The sequence below is a fragment of the Mandrillus leucophaeus genome, unplaced genomic scaffold, assembly GCF_000951045.1.
Source record: "Mandrillus leucophaeus isolate KB7577 unplaced genomic scaffold, Mleu.le_1.0 Scaffold956, whole genome shotgun sequence".
Classification (NCBI taxonomy): Eukaryota; Metazoa; Chordata; class Mammalia; order Primates; family Cercopithecidae; genus Mandrillus; species Mandrillus leucophaeus.
The window spans coordinates 484,475-511,469 of NW_012110430.1; the positions used below are offsets into that span (position 1 = coordinate 484,475).

At 38.0% G+C, this 26,995-nt stretch overlaps 1 protein-coding gene across 5 annotated transcripts in view; it reads right to left on the reverse strand.

Moving 5' to 3' along the window:
- The window catches only part of ELOVL6 (ELOVL fatty acid elongase 6), a 156,588-nt gene that overhangs the window by 38,871 nt on the left and 90,722 nt on the right, over positions 1–26,995 (reverse strand). For all 5 annotated transcript variants that reach the window (XM_011970576.1, XM_011970577.1, XM_011970574.1 and 2 more), the window contains one exon: positions 10,999–11,130. In XM_011970576.1, coding sequence (XP_011825966.1) covers positions 10,999–11,130 — 132 coding nt within the window. The remainder of the gene's footprint in view (positions 1–10,998; positions 11,131–26,995) is intronic.

The window sequence follows — 26,995 nt, forward strand, 5'->3', positions numbered from 1 at the left end:
ATTATATATAATATATAATTATATATAATATATATCACATGTAATTATACATAATTATATATACATATGTATAATTTTAAAAGAATACCTGGGTGAAGAGTGTTCTGGGCAAGCGAAGAGCAAACACAAGGGCCCTGAGGCAGAGGCCTTGTGACCATGTTTGAGGAACAGCAAGCAGGCAAGAGTGGCTGAGGAGAGGGAAGAGGGGAGGTCAAAAACCAACAAGGGCCAGGCTGTGTAGGGCTTTGTAGGCCACTGCAGGCTCCTGACACTACATAACATCAGTCCCTGATTTCTGGATGCATGTATGCATGTTCACAGGTAAAGACTGATAGAATGCAATGAAGACTGGACTAGGGCACGTCTAGGGCAGTTCATGCAAGAAATACAGAGTGAAAAAGTGAAGTGACTGGAAACAATAATCACATGTGACTGCAGAACTGGCAGGTGTGAGATTTGTATTCATTAATTCAACAACTTTGTGTGCACTTGGTGTTCCAAGGACAGCAAGACACAATTCTTGCCCCAAGAAATTCATAGTCTACTAAGAAGTACATCAGTTAAGGCAATATATAGTCTGGTTAAATGATGAACTATCAGCAAGTTCAGTGGAGCTGAGATATGGGCTGAAATGATCAGATAGGCCATTATAGAGAAGGAATGTTAAGTCTAAACAATAAGATTTACAGAAAAACAAATAGAGGAAGAATGGAGAAAGAGGAAGTGCAACGTGTTCAAAGACATGAAATTAGGCTTGGACATGGTGGCTCACACCTGTAATCCCAGCACTTTCGGAGGCTGAGGCAGGCAGATCACCTGAGGTCAGCAGTTTGAGACCAGCCTGGCCAATGTGGCAAAACCCCATCTCTACTAAAAATACAAAAATTAGCCAGGCATGGTGGCACAAGTCTGTAATCCCAGCCACTTGGGAGGCAGAGGCACAAGAATCACTTGAACCCGGGAGAAAGAGGTTGCAGTGAGCCTAGATCGCACCACTGTACTCCAGCCTGGGTGACAGAGTGAAACTGTCTAAAAAGAAAAGGAATGAAATTAGGAATGGGCAAGGTGTGTCAGTTTTGCGGGAAAAGATTCGATATACATGTTGGCTTGCATAGGGCAGTGGTCAAGGCAAGATTGTACATTTTTATGGCGAGATTGAGGTTTTAATGTATAAGCAAAAGTTTCAATTAAGGTTTAAACAGGGAAACAATATACTACGTAGAATATCCTTGGGTAGAGGAAACATTTGAAGGACAGCAACTAGTGGTTGTAAAACTGAAGATGTGAAGTGACAAAGATCATAATTGGAGGGTCCAGGGTGGAAACAGCGGTGTAGTCAGCTACCTAAGAGATTCTGACAAGAATTGATACAAGTTGGTGACTGGGTAAAGGAGATTTGCATACATACTTTGAATGACTTAAAGATATTCATTAGGAAAATTGTGATAAATTTCAATGAAAAGAAATATCAAAAGGAGATCCAGTTTGGATATTTTAAATCTGAGTGATAGTGTGTCAAATGTTTGGAAATATTACAGGCAGAGCAAGTTTTAGTCAAGAGGTCAATCCTAAAAATAAGAATTTGTTAGCAGTAAGTTATCAAATAATCAATGGTATTCTTCCTTTTTCTTTTTTATTGAGCCAACTCAATTTCTCTGTGGGTGATAAATAGAATAACTGTTGTATTTATCATCCAAATTGGGACATTCTTGAGAGTGAAGAAGGAGCTATTAATAATCACACTGAGACAACATGCATAAAACTAAGACTGTCCAGAGCAGACCAGGATGCATGGACCCCGGTTAAAAGTTCCATCTTAAAAACTTTTAAAAGATAGAAAGTTGCCAATTCCTTATTTTTATTATAGCTCGTGGTTTCTCAAAAGGAGTCAAGAATTCAGTTAGGGTCACTTTATTGTGATTTGAGACTAGAAAGACCAAACTCTGGCAAAGGATCCAGTTTTAGACATCTAGAAAACAAAGCAAATGTTAATGAAGTAGTTTATGTCATATAAGTCTGCTATTACCTATTCATGATGCTTCTGGCATGGTTAATGAAGCATGGAGGTTTTATGCAAGGGGGTGGGTGGTGATCTGAGCTAGTCTGGGTTGGCATTGGAATTTCTGATGTCAGGTCCCAGTTGAAGCAGTATTTTACTTGAGCTGTCTCTGATGTCAGGGGGATAGAAAAAATTCCTGGTGAGCAGGAAGAAGAGTGTATAAAGGGTAACGGGGTTTGTGTGTATATATACTATGGGCAGACACAGAAAGGACTTTCTTTATCCTGTAGCTGTAATTTGTCAGGTAGTTATGTTACTGCATGTATAGGTCATCACAATAACAAAATTGGTATTAATAATATAATAAATAGCTGCAATTTGTTAGTTATGTGAATGTGTGTATAGATGAACAGAACAACAAAATTGGTACTAATAACAAAACTGAACAGGACAATGGAGGGGTATCCTGCAGCTCTCAGATTGAAAGGGATTCAAATACAACTCAAAATGCTTAACATGGCTGGGTGCGGTGGCTCAACCCTGTAATCCCAGAATTTTGGGAGGCCGAGGTGGGCGGATCATGAGGTCAGGAGTCCAAGACCAGCCTGGCCAAGATGGTGAAACCCTGTCTCTACTAAATATACAAAAACTAGCCAGGCATGGTGGTGGGCGCCTGTAATCCAGCTACTTGGGAGGCTGAGGCAGAGAATTGCTTGAACCCGGAGGGCAGAGGTTGCAGTGAGCAGAGATCATGCCACCGTACTCCAGCCTGGGTAATAGAGCGAGTCTCCATCTCAAATAAAACAAAATAAAAATTAAAAGAAAATGCTTAACAAATCCACTATCCTACTATCTTTCAGACTAGATATCGTTATCTCCAGTTGTAAAAATGTTAGGGTGTCCTTCATCAAGGGAAGAAGCCAACTCTGGCAGTGCTAAGTAAATGGAAGGATTATTTTTCCTATGGGAATAGGCTTTTTAAACTTTACTGTTTATTAAGATTTTTGCCTTGAACATTTGTTGGGCTTTTTAATAATACAGTGTGGGTGCTGCACTTTTCTTTCAGTGCAAAGGGAAACAAAATATATTTTGTTGTCATTTTGTGACCTGACCTTTAAAACAATCAGTGTGCTGGAGATGTTATCTAGGTGTGACGTTATTCCTAGTCTCAGTTATTTTATGTCTCAATAAATTATTGTTATTATGTTTATTATTATAAAACATAACTGCTCTAGCTATTTAGTTTTAAGAAAAATCTGATTCTGCAAAGAAAACTGTTAAATACTCTGCCTTCAGAAAAAAGAAAACAAAGAAAAAGGATTTCCTATACATCCATTAATTTTACTTTAAAAAAAATAGGAGAAGCTGTAATTTACAAATATGGCATTAGAAGCAAATTGGAGTCAGCAATTGCTCTGGTTCTTTGATAAAATAACACAAAAATAGGAGGCTAAGGAAGGTACCAAGTATTGGTATGTGATATTTTACACTTTCGAGTAAGCTAAAGATAAAAACAAAACAAGTTTTGATAAAACAATAATTAAACGCACAATACTGACCTACATCGTATCTGTCTACAGGTTAGAAACATTAACCATGGTAGATTCTTCAAGAGTTGAACACAGGGACAGAAAAGAAAGGTCCTCAAATCATCCTTCCAGCAAAACATACACACTTAACTGAGGGATACTGTCAGAAAAAAGAAGAAAACAAAAGCTATTCTTCATTCTAACTATATACCGATCATTATTGGGTGGGATAGGTAGAGAATGAGGACCAATAAATTACAACATTGTGTTTTGACATAAACTTGCTTTATTTCTGCACCAGCAGTACTACCTGAATCTTATAATATGGCTACAATTGTTGCTGTTTCACTTAACGAACCAAATGTCATTAATTGCATTCAACTTTGCTTTTGTATAGCCCTTCTTTTTATCAAATAGCTATTTTTCCCTGGTTTGACCTTTTTGTAATAACATGTTGTAACATGTTACTACATGTAATGAAATGTTACAAAAGGAATTGAAGCCCCCTTTGGACTCTCTCTAGCCCTATTTCTCTCCCTCCCTTCCCCCAAACAGAGATACTTAGTATCCTGAGGTTTTCATGCATATTTGAATGCTTTTACGACATATATATTCATAAATGTAGTATTAACGACTTTTTAAAATTTTCATAAATGGTATTACACTTCCAGGATTATTTCCCAGCTTGCTTTTTTATTACTCAGCATTATGCTTTCCAAAGGCATCTTTGGCTTGTTACTTTTGTACTTTTGGTGTTACATTTAAAAATCTGACATTTATAACACATTTTTCATAAAATAGGAGCTTTTGTCCTATGACACTTAAGCTTATGGATCCATTTACTTTATATAAATGATATCACTGCAATCATTGTCATTATTGTTTTTGTGGATTAAAATGGGCCACTTTTGGCGACCATAGGAATAAAAACTAAGACACTTATGAGGGGCTTATGCACAAACTGATTTCATTGTTCTAAAACTTGTCATTTTAATTGTACCATCATTTTATAGGTCAATCATGTCCTCCCTCCTTCCATATGGGTTACAAACTGTCGAGTATTTTTCACTGGAACAGCTTCAGTTAGTTTTATTATATACTTGTTGGCTTTAGAAATAAGGTAATTGCCAATAATTCTTCAGATATTAGACACTGAATTTGTCTATAAAATCTGGGGAAAACAGAACTTGAATGATTTGGTTAAATACCATTTATCTACTGCTTGCACTGTTAAACAGACTTTTCTGCAAGTTTCCTATGCTATATTTAAGCAGTTTGTTCATAAAAATCCCACAAAAGAAAAAATAGAGTAATTTTCTACTAATCTTGAATATATTTCATACTTAAGCCAGAGATAAAATTTAATAACAAAAGGAAAATGTAGCCAGGAAATTACAATGAGGTTCAACAGGAAAAATTGCTGGTTAATAGGCGAGATGTCAAACTATAAAATGTAGAACATCTGGATTTGTGCAAATCATGCATAAAACAATTGAGGCCGGAGTAATCACCAGGAAACAGGAGTGAGCAAAGGTGAAGCAACTGTGATATTGGCACCTATAAATTTGTAACATCAAGTAATTATCTTTTTATCATGTACACTGACTAGACATCCTGCTTTGATCTGTGTTGCATCAAGAACCTCAAAGATGGCTTCTTGGAACTCCTTATGCTGCTGATGAAAAGAAAACACTGCCAGACAGGTAACTGGTAGAGGCTCTTTGAATCAGAAGCAAACACACCTGGACCCAATCTAGAAGGATGGAAAGCTTTTTCAAATCAATTGTAGTAACCCAGCTGACATGTCATAGCAACACGATTAAATGACTCAGGAGTGTCTAGAAGAACAGGGGATAAGTACCCTGAAGTATCTGATGCTCTGTTGCTATATCAAAGTTCGATAACTTAGCCAAATCTAACTTCTTTGCCACCAGGAGCAATCTCATCTAAAAGTTTTACTGATTCACATAACCAGAATTTTTCTCGGCATTTACCCTAAGGAAATGTTCAAACTTTACCCATAGATAAATGCCACATAAAATTATCTTATCAAATAAAGAAATGCCTGTCCTTGGGTTAGGTGGGATGTAGGTGGAAGTTGGTCACTGTGCCATCATCCCGGCCATATTTGCAAAGACTGACACCAGAACCTGGTACTTTGAATCTGAAAAGAGAGCCTGGAGGAATCACGAGGAGAGATTGTCAGGGGAACCCAGAGAAATGTTCCTCAAATTAAATGATCTATTGTAGGCCTAAGGAAAACTCAGCTGGCCATATTTTATCTACTCCATCAAAACTTATGATAGGTTTCAATAAATTACACTGAATACCACCTGAAGACTGCTGTCTCCATGAAAACTGCTTCAGTCAACCCCCAAAAATAAAGAGAAAAACTGCAGGCAATTCTTGCAAACAATACTAAAACCCCATCACTTTTTGAAATAGACTGGTTTGAAGAGGTTTCTTTTGTTTGTCTTTTTAAGTATGCAGCAGATATGATTTAATTCCCACAATGGTGTCTCAGTTCATGAGTAAACAATGTATGGCATCTGGAAATTAAGCATAACTGGGTCCCTGGCTGCTGTTAAGAGCTAACAGGCAACCTTGAGGACGTGAGGGAAAAGAAATTATTCCTAAGCAGTAAAATACACAAAAATTCCTCTTTTCAGTGATTTTCCAAAAGAAAAATTTACTTCTTCTGAAATGTTTGGTTCTTTCTCTTTCCTTCATTTTCCAAATTGATGGCATCTTATGCTACAGCGACAAAGGATGGGGAGATGGAGTGGGCGATAGGCCCTTGGCCATCACCTCATTGCAGACCATCTCATAGAAGAACTATCTCTGTCTCCTGAGCAAGGAATGTCTATATTTTTGTCATTAGACAATATTTGAAAATGCATGAATTATAGTGTAAAAGCCACTCAAAACTTTCTACCAAAATATATCCTTTATAAAAATGAAATTTTCATTTATGACCAAAATAAGAAATTTCTTAACACTCATTAAAACAACTGTTTGTGAAAAGCAGTTTTTTTGTTTGTTTCTTTTTGAGACAGAGTCTTGCTCTGTTGCCCAAGCTGGAGTGCAGTGGCACAATCTCGGCGCATTGCAACCTCCACCTCCAGGGTTCAAATGATTCTCCTGCCTCAGCCTCCTGAGTAGCTGGGATTACAGGCGCGTGCCACCATGCCTGGCTAATTTTTGTATTTTTAGTAGCGACAGGGTTTCACCATGTTGGCCAGGCTAGTCTCAGACTCCTGACCTCAGGTGATCTGCCCGCCTTGGCTTCCCAAAGTGCTAGGATTACAGGTGTGAGCCACCATGCCTGACCAGAAGAGCATATTTTTGATGAATGTTTTATATCAACTTTATGAAATATTTGGATTTCAAAAAAACAACTACTTGAAATTCTACAGAATTGTGTAGGGGATTAGATATGAATGTGTGTATGTATATTTTAGGAAATGTGTTAAATGCAGAAAAACACAATAATAAATGGCCAATGTGCAAAATTAAGAGTTGTCCACATTATTATACTTGCTTCATTTGTTCTGAATAACACATCACAAAAAAATAAATCTTTTTAACTTCTAAATTGCCAGTCCACTACAATCAACCTCTACAAATGCTGAAATTTTTTATTTAGCCATTTATTCATTCATTTATTTTTTGAGACAGGGTCGCTCTGCTACCCAGGTTTGAGTGCAGTGGTGCTATAATGGCTCAAAGCAGCCTCAGCCTCCCCAGGCTCAGGTGACCCTCCCACCTCAGCCTCCCAGGTAGCTGGGACTACAGGTGCACGACACCATGCTTGGCTAATTTTTGTACTTTTTGTAGAGATGGGGTTTTGCCATGTTGCCCAGGCTGGTCTTATTTTCTAATAAATCATAGGAATTTAATAAATAAGATGACTTACCTGCTTTCCCCCCCCCAAAAAAGTAAAAAATTGAGTTTATTTATTTTTAGTATCTCTATATTTTTATATTAAAAATATCACTCTCTAGTCAGACTTTTTACTTCCGTGCACTGTTGACTAGCATTCTTTAAGCATAGAGAAATCTCAATATGTTCTTCCAAACACAGAAGCATAGAATTCCATTATCAGTGTTTCCCAAATTCTGGCTTAAAAATATTAAGATCCATTGTTTAAAACCTTAGACTGCAGATACTTGGATTTTTCTATATAGTTCTGAATTTTTAAATTTTATACAAAACGTGGCTCTGAAGAAAATAAAATAACAGAATCCATTAAATGAAAGAGAACACAATAAGTTGTCAGTCTAAAAAGGATAAAGTATCACTACTGACTTCTGCATGTGCATTGCAGGATAAAGTAAATGTAGAGTTACTGGTCAACATCGGGAACTTGGATTTTTGGCCTGAGAGGAAGGAGAAATAAAAGTTAAGTCATAAGAATGGTAAAGATTGTTTGGGACCAGCTTGGGCAACATAGTGAAACTCCATCTCTACCAAAAAAATATAGAAACTAGCCGGCTGTGGTGGTACATGCCTGTAGTCCCAGCTACGTGGGAGGCTAAGGTAGGAGGATCACCTGAGGCTGGAGAGGTTGAGGCTATAGGGAGCCGTGATTGTGCCACTGCATTTCAGCCTGGGTGATGGAGTGAGATCTTGTCTCCAAAAAAAAAAAAAAAAAAAAAAATAATTATATATGTATATTCTACCTCAATAAGTAAATTTCCACTTCTGGCTTCTTTAAAGACTTAAATATAAGAACTTACTCAGCACCAACAACCACCTTTAGTACCCAGATAGTGGTTTCTAAATGTTATCTCCTCTCTACCATAGGAATTAGGGCTCTGATATGGTTTGGCTGGGTCCCCACCAAAATCTCAACTTGAATTGTATCTCCCAGAATTCCCACGTGTTGTGGGAGGGACCCAGGGGGAGGTAATTGAATCATGGGGGCCAGTCTTTCCTATGCTAGTCTCATGATAGTGAATAAGTCTCTCGAGATCTCACGGGTTTATCAGGGGTTTCACTTTTGCTTCTTCCTCATTTTCTCTTTCCTCTACCACGTTAAGAAGTGCCTTATGCCTCCCGCCGTGATTGTGAGGTCTCCCCAGTCATGTGGAACTATAAGTCCAATTAAACCTCTCTTTCTTCCCAGTTTTGGGTATGTCTTTTATTAGCGGCATGAAAACGATCTAATACAGGCTCTTTGGAGAAATGGCTGATTCCAGTTCTGGACAAGAAATATACAACATGCCTGGCCTGGAATACCTTGTAATTAAAGAAAAAAATCAAACTATCACCATCAAATGGAATAGCAGTGGACTTAAAACACATCAAAATCATGTCTCAAAATCACTGGCATATAAAAAAGTACACATCCATAAGTTTATAATGATTCTTAAGAAAACAAATCTTATTGTTTACACGCTAGCTAACTTAAAAAAAAAAAACCTGATGAATATAGACAAAGAATCGAGCATTTATCCTAATCTTTGCTATAATAACTGTATATACTTCAAGATAACCAAATAGTTGATAAAGGCAAGTTGTTTCTTATAGAAAACCTCTTCAAATATTAAACCTAAATGTAATAAACCTTCTAGATCTAACTACAACTTATAAGAAATAGAAGGTACAGAAAAATGGAATCAAGCAAAATCCAGGCCAGAGGAAACTCTATGGGGTAAACTATCTGGTTTCTTCAAAGGATGAATCATAAGGAAAAAGAGAGGAAATCTGTAAGTCAAAAGATATCAGTTAATGGAAATGTAAAGATCTCATTTTGATCCAGGTTCTTAAAAATAAACTGTAAAACAGGAATCATTTATGAGACAACTAAAGACATTTGAAATTTAATGAGAACAAATTATTTATTTAGGTGAGATCATAATACTGTGTTTGTTTTTAAAGAGTACTTAACCTTTAGCCATGGTATGATTTCAATAAGAATTATTTCAGCCTCTATTATTAATAGTTCCAAATAATTTGGGGTTGAGAAACAAGGTGAGCAAGATTAAATGAAGTAAAATCAGCCAAGTGTTGACAATTGTTTAATCAAGGTAAGGGGTGCAGGGGAGTCATTGTACTTTTTTTCCTCTGCTTACAAGTGTTAAAATTTAAAATAACAAAAGATAAAGGTTCAGGGAATATTGAAAAATCAGTAAAATGGTGAAAGGCTTCATTAGGATAGAGATAAATTCCCCACAAATATCAAAATACTTTAGGTGAGGCATATCGTCAAACTTAAATGTAAATAAAAATGAAAAGACTTCTTTATATTATAATCATGACCTGATACAGATTGAACTGGAAGGAGATTTTAGTGACAGATCCAAATCATGAGTACTTCAAACTTAGGGCCTTACAAATTGCACTGAAATAAAAAGTATATTCAGCAGTGCTGAGCAAGTGGGTGTTTTAGATGGAGGGATCCAACATTATGGAAAGGCACAGATCATAAGAGTTTAATGGAAATACTCTTCCTGCTCAGTCATTTTTAATAAGCTTTAAGTGACTAATGAAGCTTTAATGATAACATCCAGTTCTGCTTAGAAGTAGAACAGTTAATATACAATATGAAAAAATACAAATGAGTATTTATAAATATGAAAATGAATAGTTTTGTGTTTCATAGTATATGTACATTTACTCTCCTCCTGTTTCTCCCCAAGCCTAGTTATAAACTTGCTGGTTTTGACAAGCAAAACACAAACAGAACAGGTGCCTTTGTTAGCACTCTAGGTAAATCCTGGCACTTGCTTGGACACCAGCTGGGTGCTAATTAGTCTTGTGATTGCCTAGATCACAAAATAATACAAGACTGGAAATGCTCCTGAAAGCTTCTGGAGGAATGAGTCTGCACACCGGCTGACAGATGCCCTGGAGAGAACAGGCCTTGTCCTGACAGCCTCTGTGTTGAGTTCTTTTACATTTATGAAGCTAGAGCTGGCTACATAAGCACATGCCTGCAAGTCAGTTCAGGGAATGTGGTCCGTGGAGGGTGCTTTTGAAGATGCAGAGCAAAAGCATTCTCTGGTCTATCAATACTGACACAGATGTCCAGTGTCTGGTCTATGTCTAAGTGTCATCTTTTGATTAAGTGTTAGCAATAGCACACCCAGGGTATTTGAACCCTATTCTCCAATAGACTTCAACAGGTTACTTGTGTGCCTTCCCATTTAACCTTTCATCTATATGTAGCCAATAACACTAATGAATTACTGTACTGCTTCTCATCCTAACAGATGAATCAGATTACTGCATGGCCAATTTGGACAGGACAAGAGATGGCCTGACAATTCTCGAAATATACAAGGTTGGGTACATCATGGCAAATGGTTGCAGTGAAGGCTTTCTTTCTGAACACTTTATTTTATGTCCTCATCATATTCAATAACCAAAAATATCAGATTTAAAATCAAATGCTCAATCATTGCATTCTTTCAGCAAGTGATAAAATGGATACATTTTATTAGAAAAATGAAAAAAAAAACTTACCTGAAGACTGCAAGGGTCAGAGACCAGAGCACTAATGGCTTCCTCAGTTCAAACTTTGCTCGTTTGTTCATTAGGTGCCGACCACCGAATACAAAGGCAGCATACAGAGCAGAAAACAGGAAAGATTTCTTCCTGCAAACAAGCAAACAAAATCTTTAAGATATTTTTAGTCATTAGGAAACATCAAATTTTGTACCAGTTCTCCTCTTTTTAAGCATTGAAAAAAGATTCTTGAGAATATTCCTGCTTCACTGAAGAGGGAGTCTAGTCCACATGGCAAACTGGTGTTCTATTGAAATCTCCCTTGACAAATCAGGTCTTCCAGCAGTTTAACCAACATATTAAGTATCACGCCAGAATAGACATACTTCCTTTGTAGGCTCTTATGACTGAAATTTCAATAACATAGCATTGAAGTACAAAAAGTAGCCTTTTCACTGAGAGAAATAATTTTATTCTTTAGAGTTTGTTGAGCCAATTTAGATACATACATGAATTTTTAAAAAGTATTTTTATTGGAACTATTTGGTGACATGGTTGTGTCTTGGAACAAGATAGACATTTAAAATTTTATCTTGGGTAGGCGTGGTGGCTCATGCCTGTTATCCCAGCACTTTGGAAGGTCAAGGTGTGTGGATCACTTCAGGCCAGGAGTTTGAGACCAGACTGGCCAACATGGTAAAACTCCCTCTCTATTAAAAATAAAAAATGTAGCCAGGCATGGTGGTGGGCACCTGTTATCTTAGCTACTTGGGAGACTGAGGCAGGAGAATCGCTTGAACCCAGAAGGCAGAGGTTGCAATGAGCCGCGATTTTTGAGACTCCCTCTCAAAAAGACAAAAGAATGAAAGAATGGTTACTCCATAGGCAGATTAGCCCTGAGGACTGCTGGCTGGCTATTTTTATGGGTTTTTAAATTACATGCTAAACAAGGGGTGGATTATTCATGAGTGTGCTGGGGAAAGGGGCGGAGATTTCCCCAGGAAGAGAACTGAGGGTTCCTTCCATTTTTAGACTGTATACTCTACCATGGCATTTGTAAATTGTCATGGTGTTGATGGGAGTGTCTTTTAGCATGCTAATGCATTATAATTAGCATATAATAAGCAGTGAGGATGATCAGAGGTCACTTTTGTTACCATCTTGCTTTGGGTGAGTTTTGGCCAGCTGCTTAACCATATCCTGTTTTATCAGCAGGGTCTTTGTGATCTTGTGATCTTGTGCCAACCTTCTATATTATCCTGTGACTAAGAATTCCTAACCTCCTGGGAATGCAGCCCAGTAGGTCTCAGACTCATTTTACTTAGCCCCTATTCAAGATAAAGTCACTCTAGTTCAAATGCCTCTGACAACAATACTGATAATGCCAAAAAATAAATTCAAAAGCAAAAATCAACAAACTTCTATAATAGAACTATGATTTGACAGAAAGCAATAGAAACCTTATAAATAATTTAAACAGTTGAGCATGTTTCCTAAGAAAGCAATGTTTCTCTTAAAATGGGTCTTCCCCATTCAATTAGATCAATAAGGAAAGGGTTGAGAAGTAAGTTACAAAACATAATATCAAAAGCAAAATGTGTTCACCTAAAGAGTATTATTTGTAAAATGCTTCATGTTTTCTCCCTTCCTGCTGACATGTAATGCTGACTCATAAGGGACCTTGCTATTTACACAAAGCAACATTCCTATGTAAATGAATGCAAGTGACCTACTTAGTGAATACCAAATAATGCAATGATTCCAGAAATCAACGCAGAAGTAAAAATTGAATAAATCACTTTCACTGAGGTTTACAGACTCTTCTCTTGGTCACACAAGACCTGGAACACAGTAGGTGCTTAATAAATATCTGTTGAATGAACATGGTCTTGTCCTATCAAATTTTCTGATGGGGAAAATAATTAGGCATGTGTGTACAGTAAACAGGCAGTAAACACAAAGTTGTACTTTCCCTGTAATAATAACTAAAGAGTCAAATATTCAGAAAAATGTTATGATACATTTTCTTCCCCCAGAAAAACATTGATTATTTCTATACTTCAATGAAAAGTGGAAAAGTGAGACAATTTTGTGGAAACTTTAACTATTGGACATTTCAGGAGGAAAGTACTTTTGGCCATAAATTATATATATATATTGCTTTATTTCTCCTGTGGAAATTGCAAGGGCATGGAATTAAATTACTTAAGAGTCACAATCACCATTTCTGTTTATGCACATATAAGCAAAGACTAAAGAAAAATAAAGTTCTACCAAGTAGGCGATAGTAATATGAAAAAGTATATACTTTTTTCTAATTTATAAAGGTAATAAGTGACAATAATCACATATAATGATTTATAGAGTGATTCCTATGGGTAGACATGATGCCAAAAAGCTTTACCATTTAATACTCATGGTGCAGGTAAAGTATTATCTTTATTTCACAGATAAACAGGCTTAGAGGTAAAGTAGGCCTAGATTTTCCTGTTCTTGTGGTAAACTTTCAGAAGAAAAAGGGGTACTTGATGTGTTATCTTATGAGCTGTAAAAATTCCTTAAGCTCTCCTGTTGAATTACATAATCATTGCATAATGTGTAGAACATTGTGTAACTGTGAAAAGATGAAGAAGAATTTCCTATCTTCATGTTTCTACTGTCATATTTTCTGAGCCTGGGAAACTTTCATCCAAACCCTCTTTGCTTCTTTGAGAACAGAAATTAGTTATACATATACCACTGAAGACATTTCCTTAAAATTATTATTTATCTTACCCATTCAACATACTTGAGATTCTGATTTTTGCTGTATTAACTGTATTACTTGCAATCATAAACAAACCAAGTTAAATGAATATCTTCATACAATCCTATCATTCTAGCCATAAAGGGAAAAGTAATGCCTCAAGAACCAAGAAAAGAATAAAAAATCTTCCCTATGTATTTTTTCTCTAATTTCCTCACTTCTAAAATGAGAAGTAGTCCTAATGCACTGCTCACATCCCAGCAAGGGCCATTCACTTTCCCACATAATTTTTAGAGCTCTCTACAAAGCAATTCAACAGCTAAGGCAATGAAGTCAGTCAGTACAGAATCATAGAACTTGATAATTGCAAGGAACCTTAGAGGTGGAGCCCAATTTCCTCCTTCAACAGAAGAGAGAATAGGGAACCTGATGACAGTAGTCACTCACAGTCACACAGCTGCACACTCTACACTGCTCAAGACTATCCAACATTGTCATGGCTGTGGTCAAGCAGGTAGGTAAACACAAAATAACTGTATAAGCTATATCTGGGTTACAGGTAGTTAACGGGAATCGGTTTAAGTGCTGTGATCAAAGTAAGTTGTTCATTGCGTGCACAGAAATCTTTTACTGTGGTGAAATTCAAATCCTTTGGGTTAGTTTAGAATTAAACCTAAGCATCTGCTACAAGTGGGAGTTGCCTAAGGAAGCATTAACACTTACCTCTTTAACTGAGTTATTTATGGTTGAATGTATCCATACTGCTTAGAAGAAGGTAAGATTTTCTTTAATGAACAGAGCAATTTTAATGAATTAAAATTGCCTTTCCTTTCTGGCATCTCTCCGGTAAAGTTCAACTGTATTCAAGATGAATAATGGTTTGCCACTAGCCCACGTAGTTTTTAATGTGGATAGATTGCTTTCCTAATGGTTCAGTGGTAATACTTCGTATACTGGCAGGCCTCCATACTTGGGTATAATGGTAACACTATACTGTTTTATTATCAGATAATTAGTCATTTTGAGATAGCATGGACTCTTCTCGTTTAATAAATTTTAAATGTGCATCATATAGCACAACCCGTAATTATAGGTACTTAATAAGTACTTTTCAGCATGGTGATTTGGGAGTTATGATTACCAGGTGACCAACCAAATAAAGACAACCCAAACGAAATACTGATGTGCTTTAATTCTGTCAAGCTTATATTTATCCTTTTTACCCTTCTATTTCTGTCATCAAGATGAACAATGGAAATTATTCCGTAATTAATAAAAATGAATAGTGGATTTATCCTTAGAGATCTGAATTTCTCTATCATACTATCTTGTTCCAAAACATTCCTAGGACATGCTTTTTTGATTCTTACCAGAGTAGCTGAGCAAGTTCTCACTTATGATTTGTATTTATTGCTCTACCCATTAACATTTCTGAAACAGCATGCATAAATTGAAATATATGCTTTTTTAAACTCATGGGATGTCACTGAAACCAGTGCTTAGCTTGAGTCTCCTTAGCATTCACATCAAAATTTCTGTACCCCAAGAGTCAAACTAGTTTATTTGCTAATGAAGAAATGTTTATGTGGGCAGTATTTCAACATAGGATAATTGCTAATGAACAGCTTGGGAAGCTGACCTGAGCTCCCTCCTGGCTCTTTCATGTCGTATCTACATGCTCTTCATTATGACTATTGTACACATGTGAGGTACAAGGAGTTGGGAAAGTAAAAAGCAGTGAAGGAAAAAAGAAAAGGGCACTGCCCAGTTCAGCTGATACCTATCTACCTAGTGCAGAAAAAGTTTTCATGTTCTAAGGTGAAGAGTCTGACGCTGAGACAGAATGCCAACTGGTGCACCCCCCTCCTAAGAGTCCTCTTGTAGTTGAGTTGCTGACTCAAGTCAGGAAACAACGTATGGTTCTGAAAGTGATTTTAAGGATACAAATAAAGTAGGGACGCAGAGACTAGAGGAAATAACACTACTTTTTGCCAATATGACATTTAATGTATGTCTATGGTGGTTATAATTTGATAAGAATATTAAAATAAGATTATCTTGAGAGGGATCCTGAGGTTTCTTAAAGTCCTACCCAGAGCTGAATTCTGTCACATTCTTAAGGATTCTGCAAGACTTCATATAGGCATTTCTTTACATTAAAAAAATGGAAATTTTTCAGCAGTTTTTTCTTTTTTTTTTCTTTTGAGGCAAGGTCTCATTCTGTCGTCTAGGCTGGAGTGTAGTGGTGTGATCATGGCTCACTGCAGCCTCAGCCTCCTGGGCTCAAGCAATCTTCCCACTTCAGCCTCCTGGGTTGCTGGCGCTACAGGTGTGCCTAATTCTTTTAATTTTTTTTGCAGAGATGGGGTCCCAGTATGTTGGCCAGACTGGTCCCCAACTCCTGGACTGAAGCAATCCTCCTGCCTCAGTCTCCCAAAGAGCTGGGATTACAGATGTAAGCCACCACTCCTGGCCAGGAGGTTTTATTCATAAGTAAATTAACTATATGCCCAGAAATTCTGACAAACAATAATTTTGTGAATAATCATGAAAATATGCCCATAATTGATATAAAGAAAAAGTGGCTTTGTAATTGCAAGACAAAGCCATAACTAAGGTAAAGGGTTCCTTATTCTTATTCCACTCTGTTGTGTATGACCACGGAAACCAAATAAGGTATGATGTCTAAGCTGCTTTGAGTTGTAAGCACTTCTTTCCCTTTTTGCCTCACCTTCCAGATACTAATTCAGAGATCACAGGTTCTCCTTACCGATTTTTTTTAAAGGTGTGAAAACTAGTTTTTAGTTTTTCTATCCTTGAAGTAGGCCATAATCAAAGTAGAGTTACATTTAGTACACCAGATTCAATAACATGGCTACACATCCCTTTCCAGGAAAGTATACCCCTCTTAGAAGCAGAGTGGACATAGAAATTCCTTGTATACATCTGTAAACTTATCTTTTTCCTCCCTGTCACTTTTTTAAAAATCTTGGTGCATTCTGTTTTTGTATTACAACTGGAAATAAGATTTTGGGGGAGAAAATACTTTCAAAATGTTAAAACAAAAACCTGCACATCTAAAAAGAATCTTTAATACTTAAATTGGCAGGATATCAATTCCCTTTGTTTCCTTAGAATTCCTTTTTTTTTTAGTAGCTGATGAAAATGTTGATATCCACCCATCCATTCAAAATTCAATAAACCTTTTAGGTTTTTTTTCCTTCTGTTAAGTTTAAGCCATGGCCAAGAAAATTTAATAAACTTATTGTATTCCTTTGCAGTATGGTTAGTATGACATTGAATGAAAAAAGGATTCTTATATGAGAGTAAATTCTGCCTCTGCTAATCTAGTTAGAAAAATTTACATGATAACACATGGTTACATGGGGGGTCAGTAGCAAATGTGTGTTACAGATTATGTTTGATAAAGAGCTAAGGAAGGAGATTATCGTCATGAGAAAATGCTGTGGAAGATTTAAGAGTGGACCCTGAAGGCTTTGGATGGATGGGCAAAGGGCAAGTAGCAATAGGCAGTGGAGTTAGGTGTGAGCTAAACCGGGAGTCTGTCATACTAGATGCTGTGGGTTGGGTATGGCAGAAAGCTTGTTGGGAGATGCAGGCTAAAGTTGGGCTGTGTGACGCTCTGAAAACTGCAGCAGAGTTCAGGCTATATCTGCACCTCAAGTTTGCAGTAAGTTGTGAGGCATGTGCCCAGTAGTTTGTTACTAATAATTAAAGTACAGGACTGAAATGCATGGCTTACTTTTTCTTTCTTTTTCTTCTTAAATAAACAATAAACTAAATGACACATATTCCATCATGTCCCATGGGTGAGAGATGGGGAAGTAATAACTTGTGCCCCCAGAAAAATGGATAGAGAACTGCTGGATGAAGTCATGAAGGGAACTGAAAGTCTTTGAGCTGGGAAGGAAGACAGAATTTAAGAAGATGTTCACAGAGAAACTTGGTATGCATTATTTGTACCCCAGAGGGCAGATGTGGCAAAAGTTGAATTCCGGATCTCTCGATCAATGCACTGAAGTGTGTGTGTGGACTGCGACTCTTCACAGGAATCATCAGATGGGATCACCTTTAGGAATGAATATGCTCCTGTTCATAGTAAAAGATAGCAAACTGCTAGGCTAATCACAGCATTATTTCAGTAGTGTTGATGTTTGCAGCTCAGAAAATTGTCAGTTTCAATCCTAAAGCATTGCATCTTAGGTACAAGAATATTTTTTGTTTCAGTAGATAAAGCTCTATAAAACTGATCAGAAAAAATCAGTATTGAAGTTAGAACCAAAGACTGTAGACTGTCCCTGCTACTCTAGTTAGCAAAATCAAACAAAGAATTAAAATTTGGGCCGAGTATGGTGGCTCATGCCTGTAATCCCAACACTTCGTGAGACTGAGGAGGGTGGATCACTTGAGGTCAGGAGTTCAAGACCAGCCTGGACAACATGGTGAAACCCCCTCTCTACTAAAAATACAAAAAATTAGCTGGGTGTAGTGGTACATGCTTGTAATCTCAGCTATTCAGGAGCCTAAGGCAGAAGAATCTCTTGACCCTGGGAGGCAGAGGTTGCAGTGGGCCGAGATCACACCATTGCACTCCAGCCTGGGCAACAAAGCAAGACTCCATCTCAAAAACAAAAACAAAAGAATTAAAATCCATTCAATTTTTAATCTCCTTAGAGTAAAGCTTGCCATCACCCCCAAATCAAAACCTGGCAGAAAACATACCAGTGACTGGGCATGGTGGCTCACGCCTATAATCCCAACGCTTTGGGAGGGCAAGGCGGGAGTATTACTTGTCCCAGGAGTTCAAGACCAGCCTAGGTAACACACTGAGACCCCATCTCTACAAAAAAATTAAAAATTAGTCTGGGTGGTGGTGCGTGCCTGTAGTCCCAGCTACTTGGGAGACTGGGCTGGGAGGACTGTTTGTGCCTGGGAGGTTGCAGCTGCAGTGAGCATGATTGCCCCACTGCACTCCAGCCTGGGCAACAGAGTGAGACGCTGTCTCAAAAAAAAAAACCAAAAACCAAAAACAAAAAAAGTCAGTGGTCTTATTTAGACAAATCTCCCATCCCCAGTTGAAAGCAAACTAAAAATGATCTCTATGATGAAAAAATAATTTCTAGTTTGTTTTGTTTGAGAGTATTGTTACAGGTGAGAATTTCCAGTAACAATCTAGTCATAGTAAAACATAAAACTCTCGTGGCCATTTAAAACAATAATTTCTGAATAAGAGAGGCAGCATGTAGAAATAGAATTCAGAAGGTGGTTTTAGCAGCAATTCAATTCCATTGCACCAATTTTCTTGATCAAATACTCTTCATTTTAAGAAAAAGGTATCATATGAATTTCCAATGAGGCAATGTTCACTTGTTAAATTATTTCAAAATATAACAATGATGAGCCAGGCCTAATGGCATCCGCCTGTAGTCCCAGCTACTCAGGAGACTGAGGTGGGAGAGGCCCTTGAGCTTGAGAGATCGAAGCCAGCCTGAGCAACATAACAAGACCCCATCTCTTGAAAATGAAAAAACGTGTAACAATAATGGTAATATAAAAAGTGTACTATAATTCTGAAATGCCTCCTATTAAATAAGAGTAGTTGAGTGACTCTCCTGTCACCAAACTAAACTTTATCTCTTATAGCCTTAAAAATCTATAATATAAATGAAGCATCAGTCATTTATTTTCCTAAATATAAAATTTTCTTGGGCCTGAAGTTACACAAGTACAGTTATGGGCTATGTCAGTCAAAGCTGTAGGCATTTTTTTTTTTTTAAATCTTCTTTTCCAGTCCAGTGGCCTAATGACCATAGACATACAGAATCTCAAGATTGGAATAGACCTTAGAGATCTAGTCTAAACTTTTCAACTTAAGAATTCCTTGCTAAAAAATCCCTGGCTGATGGTCCTCTAATTTCTACTAAATGTAGAAATAATGACTGGAACCTTGAGGTCATTAGTTCCTGATCATATGGTACAGCTGGGCTTCTTTAAAAACTGACCCAAGTGCTGAAAGCCACTCATCTTTCCCCTATGGATGACCAGCGCCTTTTCAAACAAACAGGCTACACTTAGAGTTTAATATAAAAATCTGTTTCCTGGTTGTCTTTATCCTAAAGAAGCCTGGAATGTCTTATAACTAATAGACCTATCTGAGAGCTGGAGGCTAAAACTAGAAGTGAAAAAACACTGTCAAAAGGAGATGATTATTCACAATGCATGGAAAACCGGATTTCAGGTTTATAAGATTAAGTCCAATTCAAACTGAAAATTTTCCTAGATTTAAATCAAAACCAAGAAAAATAACAGCTTGCACAATTATATAAACAAACATAAACATATCCATGTTTGTGAGCACTTTCTCTGTACTCAAGGACTGACATTTATATCGAAGGAGAATCCATTTCTGTTGCAGGTTACCACTACCTTAATATTTATATAGGGTTTTCATTTCCACGAATCACCTCACAGACAACTGAAAATTCCAAAAGCTAGAAAATAAAATGAAGGGGAAAACATGGCATGTTTTCATATTAACTATTGGATAAATAAATACACTCTTGTCACTAGTGATTCCCTCAATATAAATTTTGAAAAGAAACTGGGGAAGCAATGAGAAAATATACCCCAAATACTATTTCTGGACTAGAGAAAATATCTCAGCAGTGATGACGATCTCATGGTTAGCTCATAAATTGATTTTGTCAGCAAAATTAAATGTACATAAGAAATTAAGCTTGAGAAAACTAGCAGTAATCAGAAGAAGTATATTTTTAGTAATGAGTGAAAATGACTTAAACATTGTTTTTACTTATGAGATTATTACCCGATTGCCCAAGAATTCTGAATTTCATTTTGTTCTTAAAAATAATAATATAGGGCCAAGCATGATGGCTTATGCCTGTAATCCCAGCAATTCAGGAGGCCTCGGTGGGAAGATGGCTTGAGGCCAGGAATCCAAGGCCAGCCTGGGTAATATAGTGAGAACCTGTCTCTACAAAAAAAACTTCCAAAAATAATATGGCAACATTGTGATTGGGGCTTTCATACTGCTCCTTCAAAATCTGAACTCTCATTCAGTGACATAAGAGGATAAAGTCTGCAGACACTAGCTTTGAGAACTCCGATAATGAGGACAGCTACAACAGATTCTCACAAACTGAATGACTTCTAACAACACAAATGTATTATTTTAGAGTTCTGGATGTTAGAAATCTGAAATGAGTCTTATGGAGCTAAAATCAAAGAGTCATCAGTGTTGCATTTCTTCTAGAGGCTCTATGGCAGAATCCATTTCCTTGCCTTTTCCAACATCTAGAGGCCACTTGACATTCCTTGGCTCATGGCCGCCTCCTTCTCCATCTTCAAAATGCATCATACCAAGCTGTTTCCATGGTCACGTCACTTTATCTGACTCTGATCTCCCCGACTCCCTGGTAAGAACCCTGTGAATATATTGGGCCCACCAGACAATCCAGGGCCACAGCCTAGAAGCTTCAATTTTAACAACCCATGTGGTTAGATGTCCCCTACCCAAAGATATTCTGGAATAATCTCACCATCTCAAAGTCCTCAACCTAATTGCATCCCTAATAGGTCCTTTGCTATATAAAGTAACATATTCACAGGTACCAGGGATTAAGATGTGCACATTTTTGAGGGACTGTTATTCTGTTTACCACATGGATTAAACTAAGTCGTAAGATTTAAAGCCATTCTTGTACTAAAACGCATAGGAGACCCCTACAGATGCAAATGTTTCATGTCTGTTCCTGGTTTGCCATCTCCAAAGCCAGGTTCTTCCCCTCAAGAAAGCATTTTAGAATCCAAAGGGCGAGAGTCACAGTTACGGAGATTGTCTTTAAGCAACTCATTAACATGTGACTCACAAATAGCACCTGAACTCTTATTAGTAGTGCATGACTTACTGTATCCTTTACAATGAACCAGGTACCTGGGTTCACAATTTCTAGTATAATACACAATTTACTTAAATTACTAATATGTATTCGATTTATTCTGACTGTCCACAGTTCTAAATTGCCATCTCTTAACACTCCTTTGCAACAACAGAAGTTACTTGGTTTGTAACCATTCTCTTAATCCCAATCTTAAAATATGTACTGCAGGCTACTTCAAGTATGTTTTCCTGTTTGTGGCAATGCAGTTGTTTTATCCTTCCTCTTTTTGGGGTTATGTCTATAAAGATAGGTCTCTACGCAGCCATGGTCAAGTATCAGTCTTCCACCCAGATGGCCTGCTAGTAGCAGCATTTGACACAGATGGCGACTCCTTTTCCGCAATGCTTCCGTCACTTCCTTCCTTTCTCACTATTTTCTCTTGCCTCTTCTCCAACTTCACCATCTATTCTTTTTCATTTTCCTTTGCTGCTTTCCCTTCATCTCCTCAATCCACAAACTCCGAAGATCCCCAGAATTCAATCTGTGGGCCTCTTCTCTTTTGCCCTCCACCATGGGTTCTCACAGAGGGGGATGATTTTGCCCTTCAGAGGATATTTTGAAATATCTGAAGACACTTTTGGTCTTTACAAGTGGAAGGGAGTTGGCTACTGGCAGGTGGTGTGTAGAGGCCCTGGATGCCACAAGACAGCCCTCTACAACCAAAGATTATCCAGCCCCCAAAAAAGCCAATAGTGCTAAGGTTGAGGATCCTGAACAAAAGAAATATGGAGACAGAAATTAAGAAAAGAGAAACTGGAAAACTCAAGAGAGTATAGGCAAAACTGCTTCAAAAATATGTTCACTGACTGGGGTGATACCACTTATGCCTCTGACACGCTCAGGCTAAATTGCTTCAAATTGATTCCAAGCACAGAGTAAATAAAGCAAGCTTCTTGTTTCAAGTGAGGAGTTCAATTTAAAACTGAAAACAAAATAACAACCAGTGAGTCAGTATATTACTCTCTTCACTGTTCTAGAATTAGGTTCACTTCTGACTACCATGGGCCATGTCCAGCTGCATCCTGAAGGCTGGTAGACTCAATTCTTACAAATTTTCACCTGCTTCAGTGCCTCTCCTGCATGAAGCTCATCTAGAACTGCATTTAAAAATATATCCCCAGAGAGGAGAAAAAGGAATAATTTTTTTTTTTCTTTTTGAGACCAACTCTCACTCTGTCGCCCAGGCTGGAGTGCAGTGGTGAGATCTCGGCAACCTCCGCCTCCTGGGTTCAAGTGATTCTCCTGCCTTAGCCTCCCAAGTAGCAGGGACTATAGGAACACACCACCATGCCCGGCTAGTTTTGTATTTTTGGTGGACACAGGGTTTCACCATTTTGGCCAAGCTGGTCTCAAACTCCTGACCTCAAGTGATCCACCTGCCTCGGCCTCCCAGAGTGCTGGGATTACAGGTGTGAGCCACCATGCCTGACCAGTAATCTTAAATGAATAGAACCAGACTTCATGGTAACTGCCAAGACACCACCCCCCTAACTCCACACAGAGTTCAAATTCTTCTTGAAGTAGAATTTTAGTTATTATTGTCATCTCTGCTAACCACTTTTGTAAGATAATTCCATGATAACCAATATTAACTTCACCCAGGATGGGACAATGTTACCACTCTTCTACTCTGCTTCTACATTTTCAACTTTTTTAGATTCTACATATAAATGAAATCACACAATAACATTTCTTTTTATGCCTGGCTTACTTCACTTAAGATATCTTCCAGGTTTATCCATGTAGTCACAAATGATAGAATGCAAAATAAAATTCCATTATATCACAATTTCTTTATCCTTTCATCTGTTTACAGACACCTAGGTTGATTCCATATGTTGGCTGCTGAGAATAATGCTATAATGAACATGGGGATATTCTCATATTCAGTCTGAAAATTTGATATCACCAAAGTTTTCTATGATGTACACTTTAAAAAAATTGAGAGTAGGCCAGACGCAATGGCTCACGTCTGTAATCCCAACACTTTGAAAGGTTGTGGTGGGCAGATTGCTTGAGCTCAGGAGTTTGAGACCAGCCTGGGCAACCAAACCCCTTCTCTACAGTAAAAATTAGCCAGGCGTGGTGGTGGGTGTCTGTAGTCGCAGCCACTCAAGAGACAGAGGTAGGTGAATGGCTTTAGCCTGGGAGGTGGCAGAGGTTGCAGTAAGCTGTGATCATGCCACTGTCCTCCAGCCTGGGCCACAGAGGAAATTTCAAAGTAATTAATTAAAATTAATAAAAATTAAGAGTAGCAATAGCTCTATTTTCAGAAGTATTGGAATTGTAATAAAATAGGTGGTACTGGCCGAGTGCAGTGGGTCACGCCTGAAATCCCAGCACTTTGGGAGGCCGAGGCAGGTGAATCACTTGAACCCTACTGGTAGAGGTTGCAGTGAGCTGAGATTGCACCAATGCACTCTAGCCTGGTGACAGAATGAGTCTCCATCTCAAAAGAAAAAAAGAAAAAAAAAAGGTGGTATCACATGATAAAGTATATCAATTGAGATGGACAAAATCAGTTGCACTGTTTTCTAAATCTTCTAACAAAATATTAATCATCTTTATTAGCTACTCACAGGCCTTTGCTCCCCTAATTAACATGCTGCGAGTCACTAATTCTCCTCTGAGGATTGTGCACAAAGCTAAACCAGTTCAACAGGAAGCTGCGCTCCTGCTTGTGCCTGTCATCAGTTTCTACAGTGGGAAGCAGAGTAAAACTGGTCAGATAGTGTCCGGAGCTGGTTTAGGAGTCCTTTATAGCTTAGAAGACTTTTATCTATGTATCTTTTTACATCATTCCCCACAAAGACTTTCACTTTTTTTTTTCTTTGCCCCTTCACAGGTTGAAAGCCAAAAAAAAGAGAGGAAGAAAGATCTTTTGGGGAAAAATCTTAATGAAAAAAAAATCTCAAGATCCCTCAGAAAACAAGAAAATTAAGTCCATAGCTCCCATTTCTTCATAAAGTGAAAGGGAACTTTATTTTATTATTACAAGTTTCTCTCTACTGCCAGGTTGTGAGACAGAAGAATAATTTCTCCTTTATTTGCATGTCAGGTGAATTGCTGAATGTGACTATAGTATGGCTGGGATTTATCAAGCATGGATTTGCAGAAAGGAGATTCTCAAAATCACAATGCCTACAGCATCCATTTCTTCAGTTTCAAAAAGAAGGAAACATGCTTAGGGAGAGAAAAGTGTGTGTGTGACTCAACATTCCTTTGAAAGTCAGGTTAATTTGTCTTCCCCTATTCCCAAAGCATGCCCTTTGAGAATGCATTATGGGGAAATGCGTTCTTCAGATTGCTCATGCTGGCATGCACACACCGTGTGGATAGGTAGCAGTCGCTCTGGATAGTAAACCAAAGCCTTTGCTTTTCTTGTCTTTTTTCTACTTTGCTTGTTTGTCAAGACTGATTTACTAACCACCAAGATTTGAGAGTAACAATATTTGGCTATGTTTACACAGAAAGGTTTCCTACCAAAAGAAAAAAAATAAGTAAAAAAATAGATTTGGCAAGTATTTACTCAAGATACTTCTTGAGTCTAAGGCCTTTTTTGATCAATTTGAGGAATTCTAGATGTCTGAGTGTGATAACAACAGTTTAAAAGTATTACTGAATATTCATGGGTTGCAGCTCTTCACGTAGCTCTCCTATGGGAACTTGATGCTCCATTATAGACAAACAGTTGGGTCCTGACTTCAAACTACTATGCATTGTTTCAGGCCATGAAATTAAAATGTGTTTCAGTTTGGTCAAAATAGTAATTACTTTTTAAAAACTGTGCACTTACTATATTCTAGGTACCGTTCCACGTGTTCTGAGCACTTGGGATTCAACCACTACCTTGTATACCAGGAATATTACACTTCTCACTGGTTCTTTTCTTTGTTTTTGAAACAGAGTCTTGCTCTATTCCCCTCTTCCCCCACTGCCTGACCCGGCTGGAGTGCAGTGGAGCGATCTTGGCTCACTGCAACCTCTGCCTCCCGAGTTCAAGCGATTCTCAGGGCTTAGCCTCCTGAGTAGCTGGGATTATTGGCGCCTGCCACCACGCCTGGCTAACTTTTGTATTTTTAGTAGAGACAGGGCTTCACCATGTTGGCCAGACTGGTCTCGAACTCCTGACCTCAGGTGATCCACCCACCTCAGCCTCCCAAAGTGCTGAGATTACAGGCCTGAGTCACCGCACCCAGCCTCAGTTGGTTCTTAACAGTAGTAGTTTTTACCATCTGGCTAACATGGTGAAACCCCATCTCTACTAAAAATATAAAAAAATTAGCCAGGCATGGTCGTGGGCGCCTGTAGTCCCAACTACTCGGGAGGCTGAGGCAGGAGAATGGCATGAACCCGGGAGGCGGAGCTTGCAGAAAGCCGAGATCACACCACTGCACTCCAGCCCGGGTGACATAGCAAGACTGTCTCAAAAAAAAAAAAAAAAAAAAAGTAGTAGTTTTTGTCATCCCTTCGTCCTCTCACACCCCATCACTATTTCTGCCAGTTAAACATATAAATCACTTACACTTGCAATTCACTTTGTCTCCAATAGAACATTCCTTTCTTTAGGTCACATTCATAAGGCTTAATTTTTGGACATAGAAATCTATAAGAAAGGTCTCCAGAGAGTACTTTCCAAAGTCACTACATGCTTGAAGTTGACTGCTCCTTTTCCATCTAGTGTTTGCCTACTTTGCTGTATACTGGCAGCCGTAACCCTTGACTGCTCGATGGCAGGACATGCTGTAAGAGCTCAGGCATACTACACGGTTGTTTTGTCTTTGTGTCTTCCCACTTAGACTCACTTATTCTGTATTTCCAGCTGTCCAAAAGGACAATGGCCCTTTGCTTCAGAATCCTAAAATCTGATATAGAAAAACTGTTGAGGACACAAGTGTGCAAGACTATATAAAAGGAAATGTAAACATTAAATAATATGAAGTCAAGGTTGTTATGTAGTATATAATCTTCACTATTGGTCAACTATCTTGTTTATTTAAAAATGAATGGCATTAATGTTATATGGTAGATTCTAGGCTCTACAGACTGTAGGAATTTTAACAGATTTGGCATCATCTCTAAGATGTCCAAAATGCTTTTCTTTTTTTGTCGTTTCTGTTTTGAAACACAGTCTGGCTGTGTTGCGCAGGCTGGAATGCGGTGGCACAATCTCAGCTCACTACAACCTCTGCCTCCTGGACTCAAGCCTTCCTCCCAAGTAGCTGGGACTATAGCTGCATGCCACCACACCTGGCTAATTTTTGTGTGTTTTTGTAGAGATGAAGCT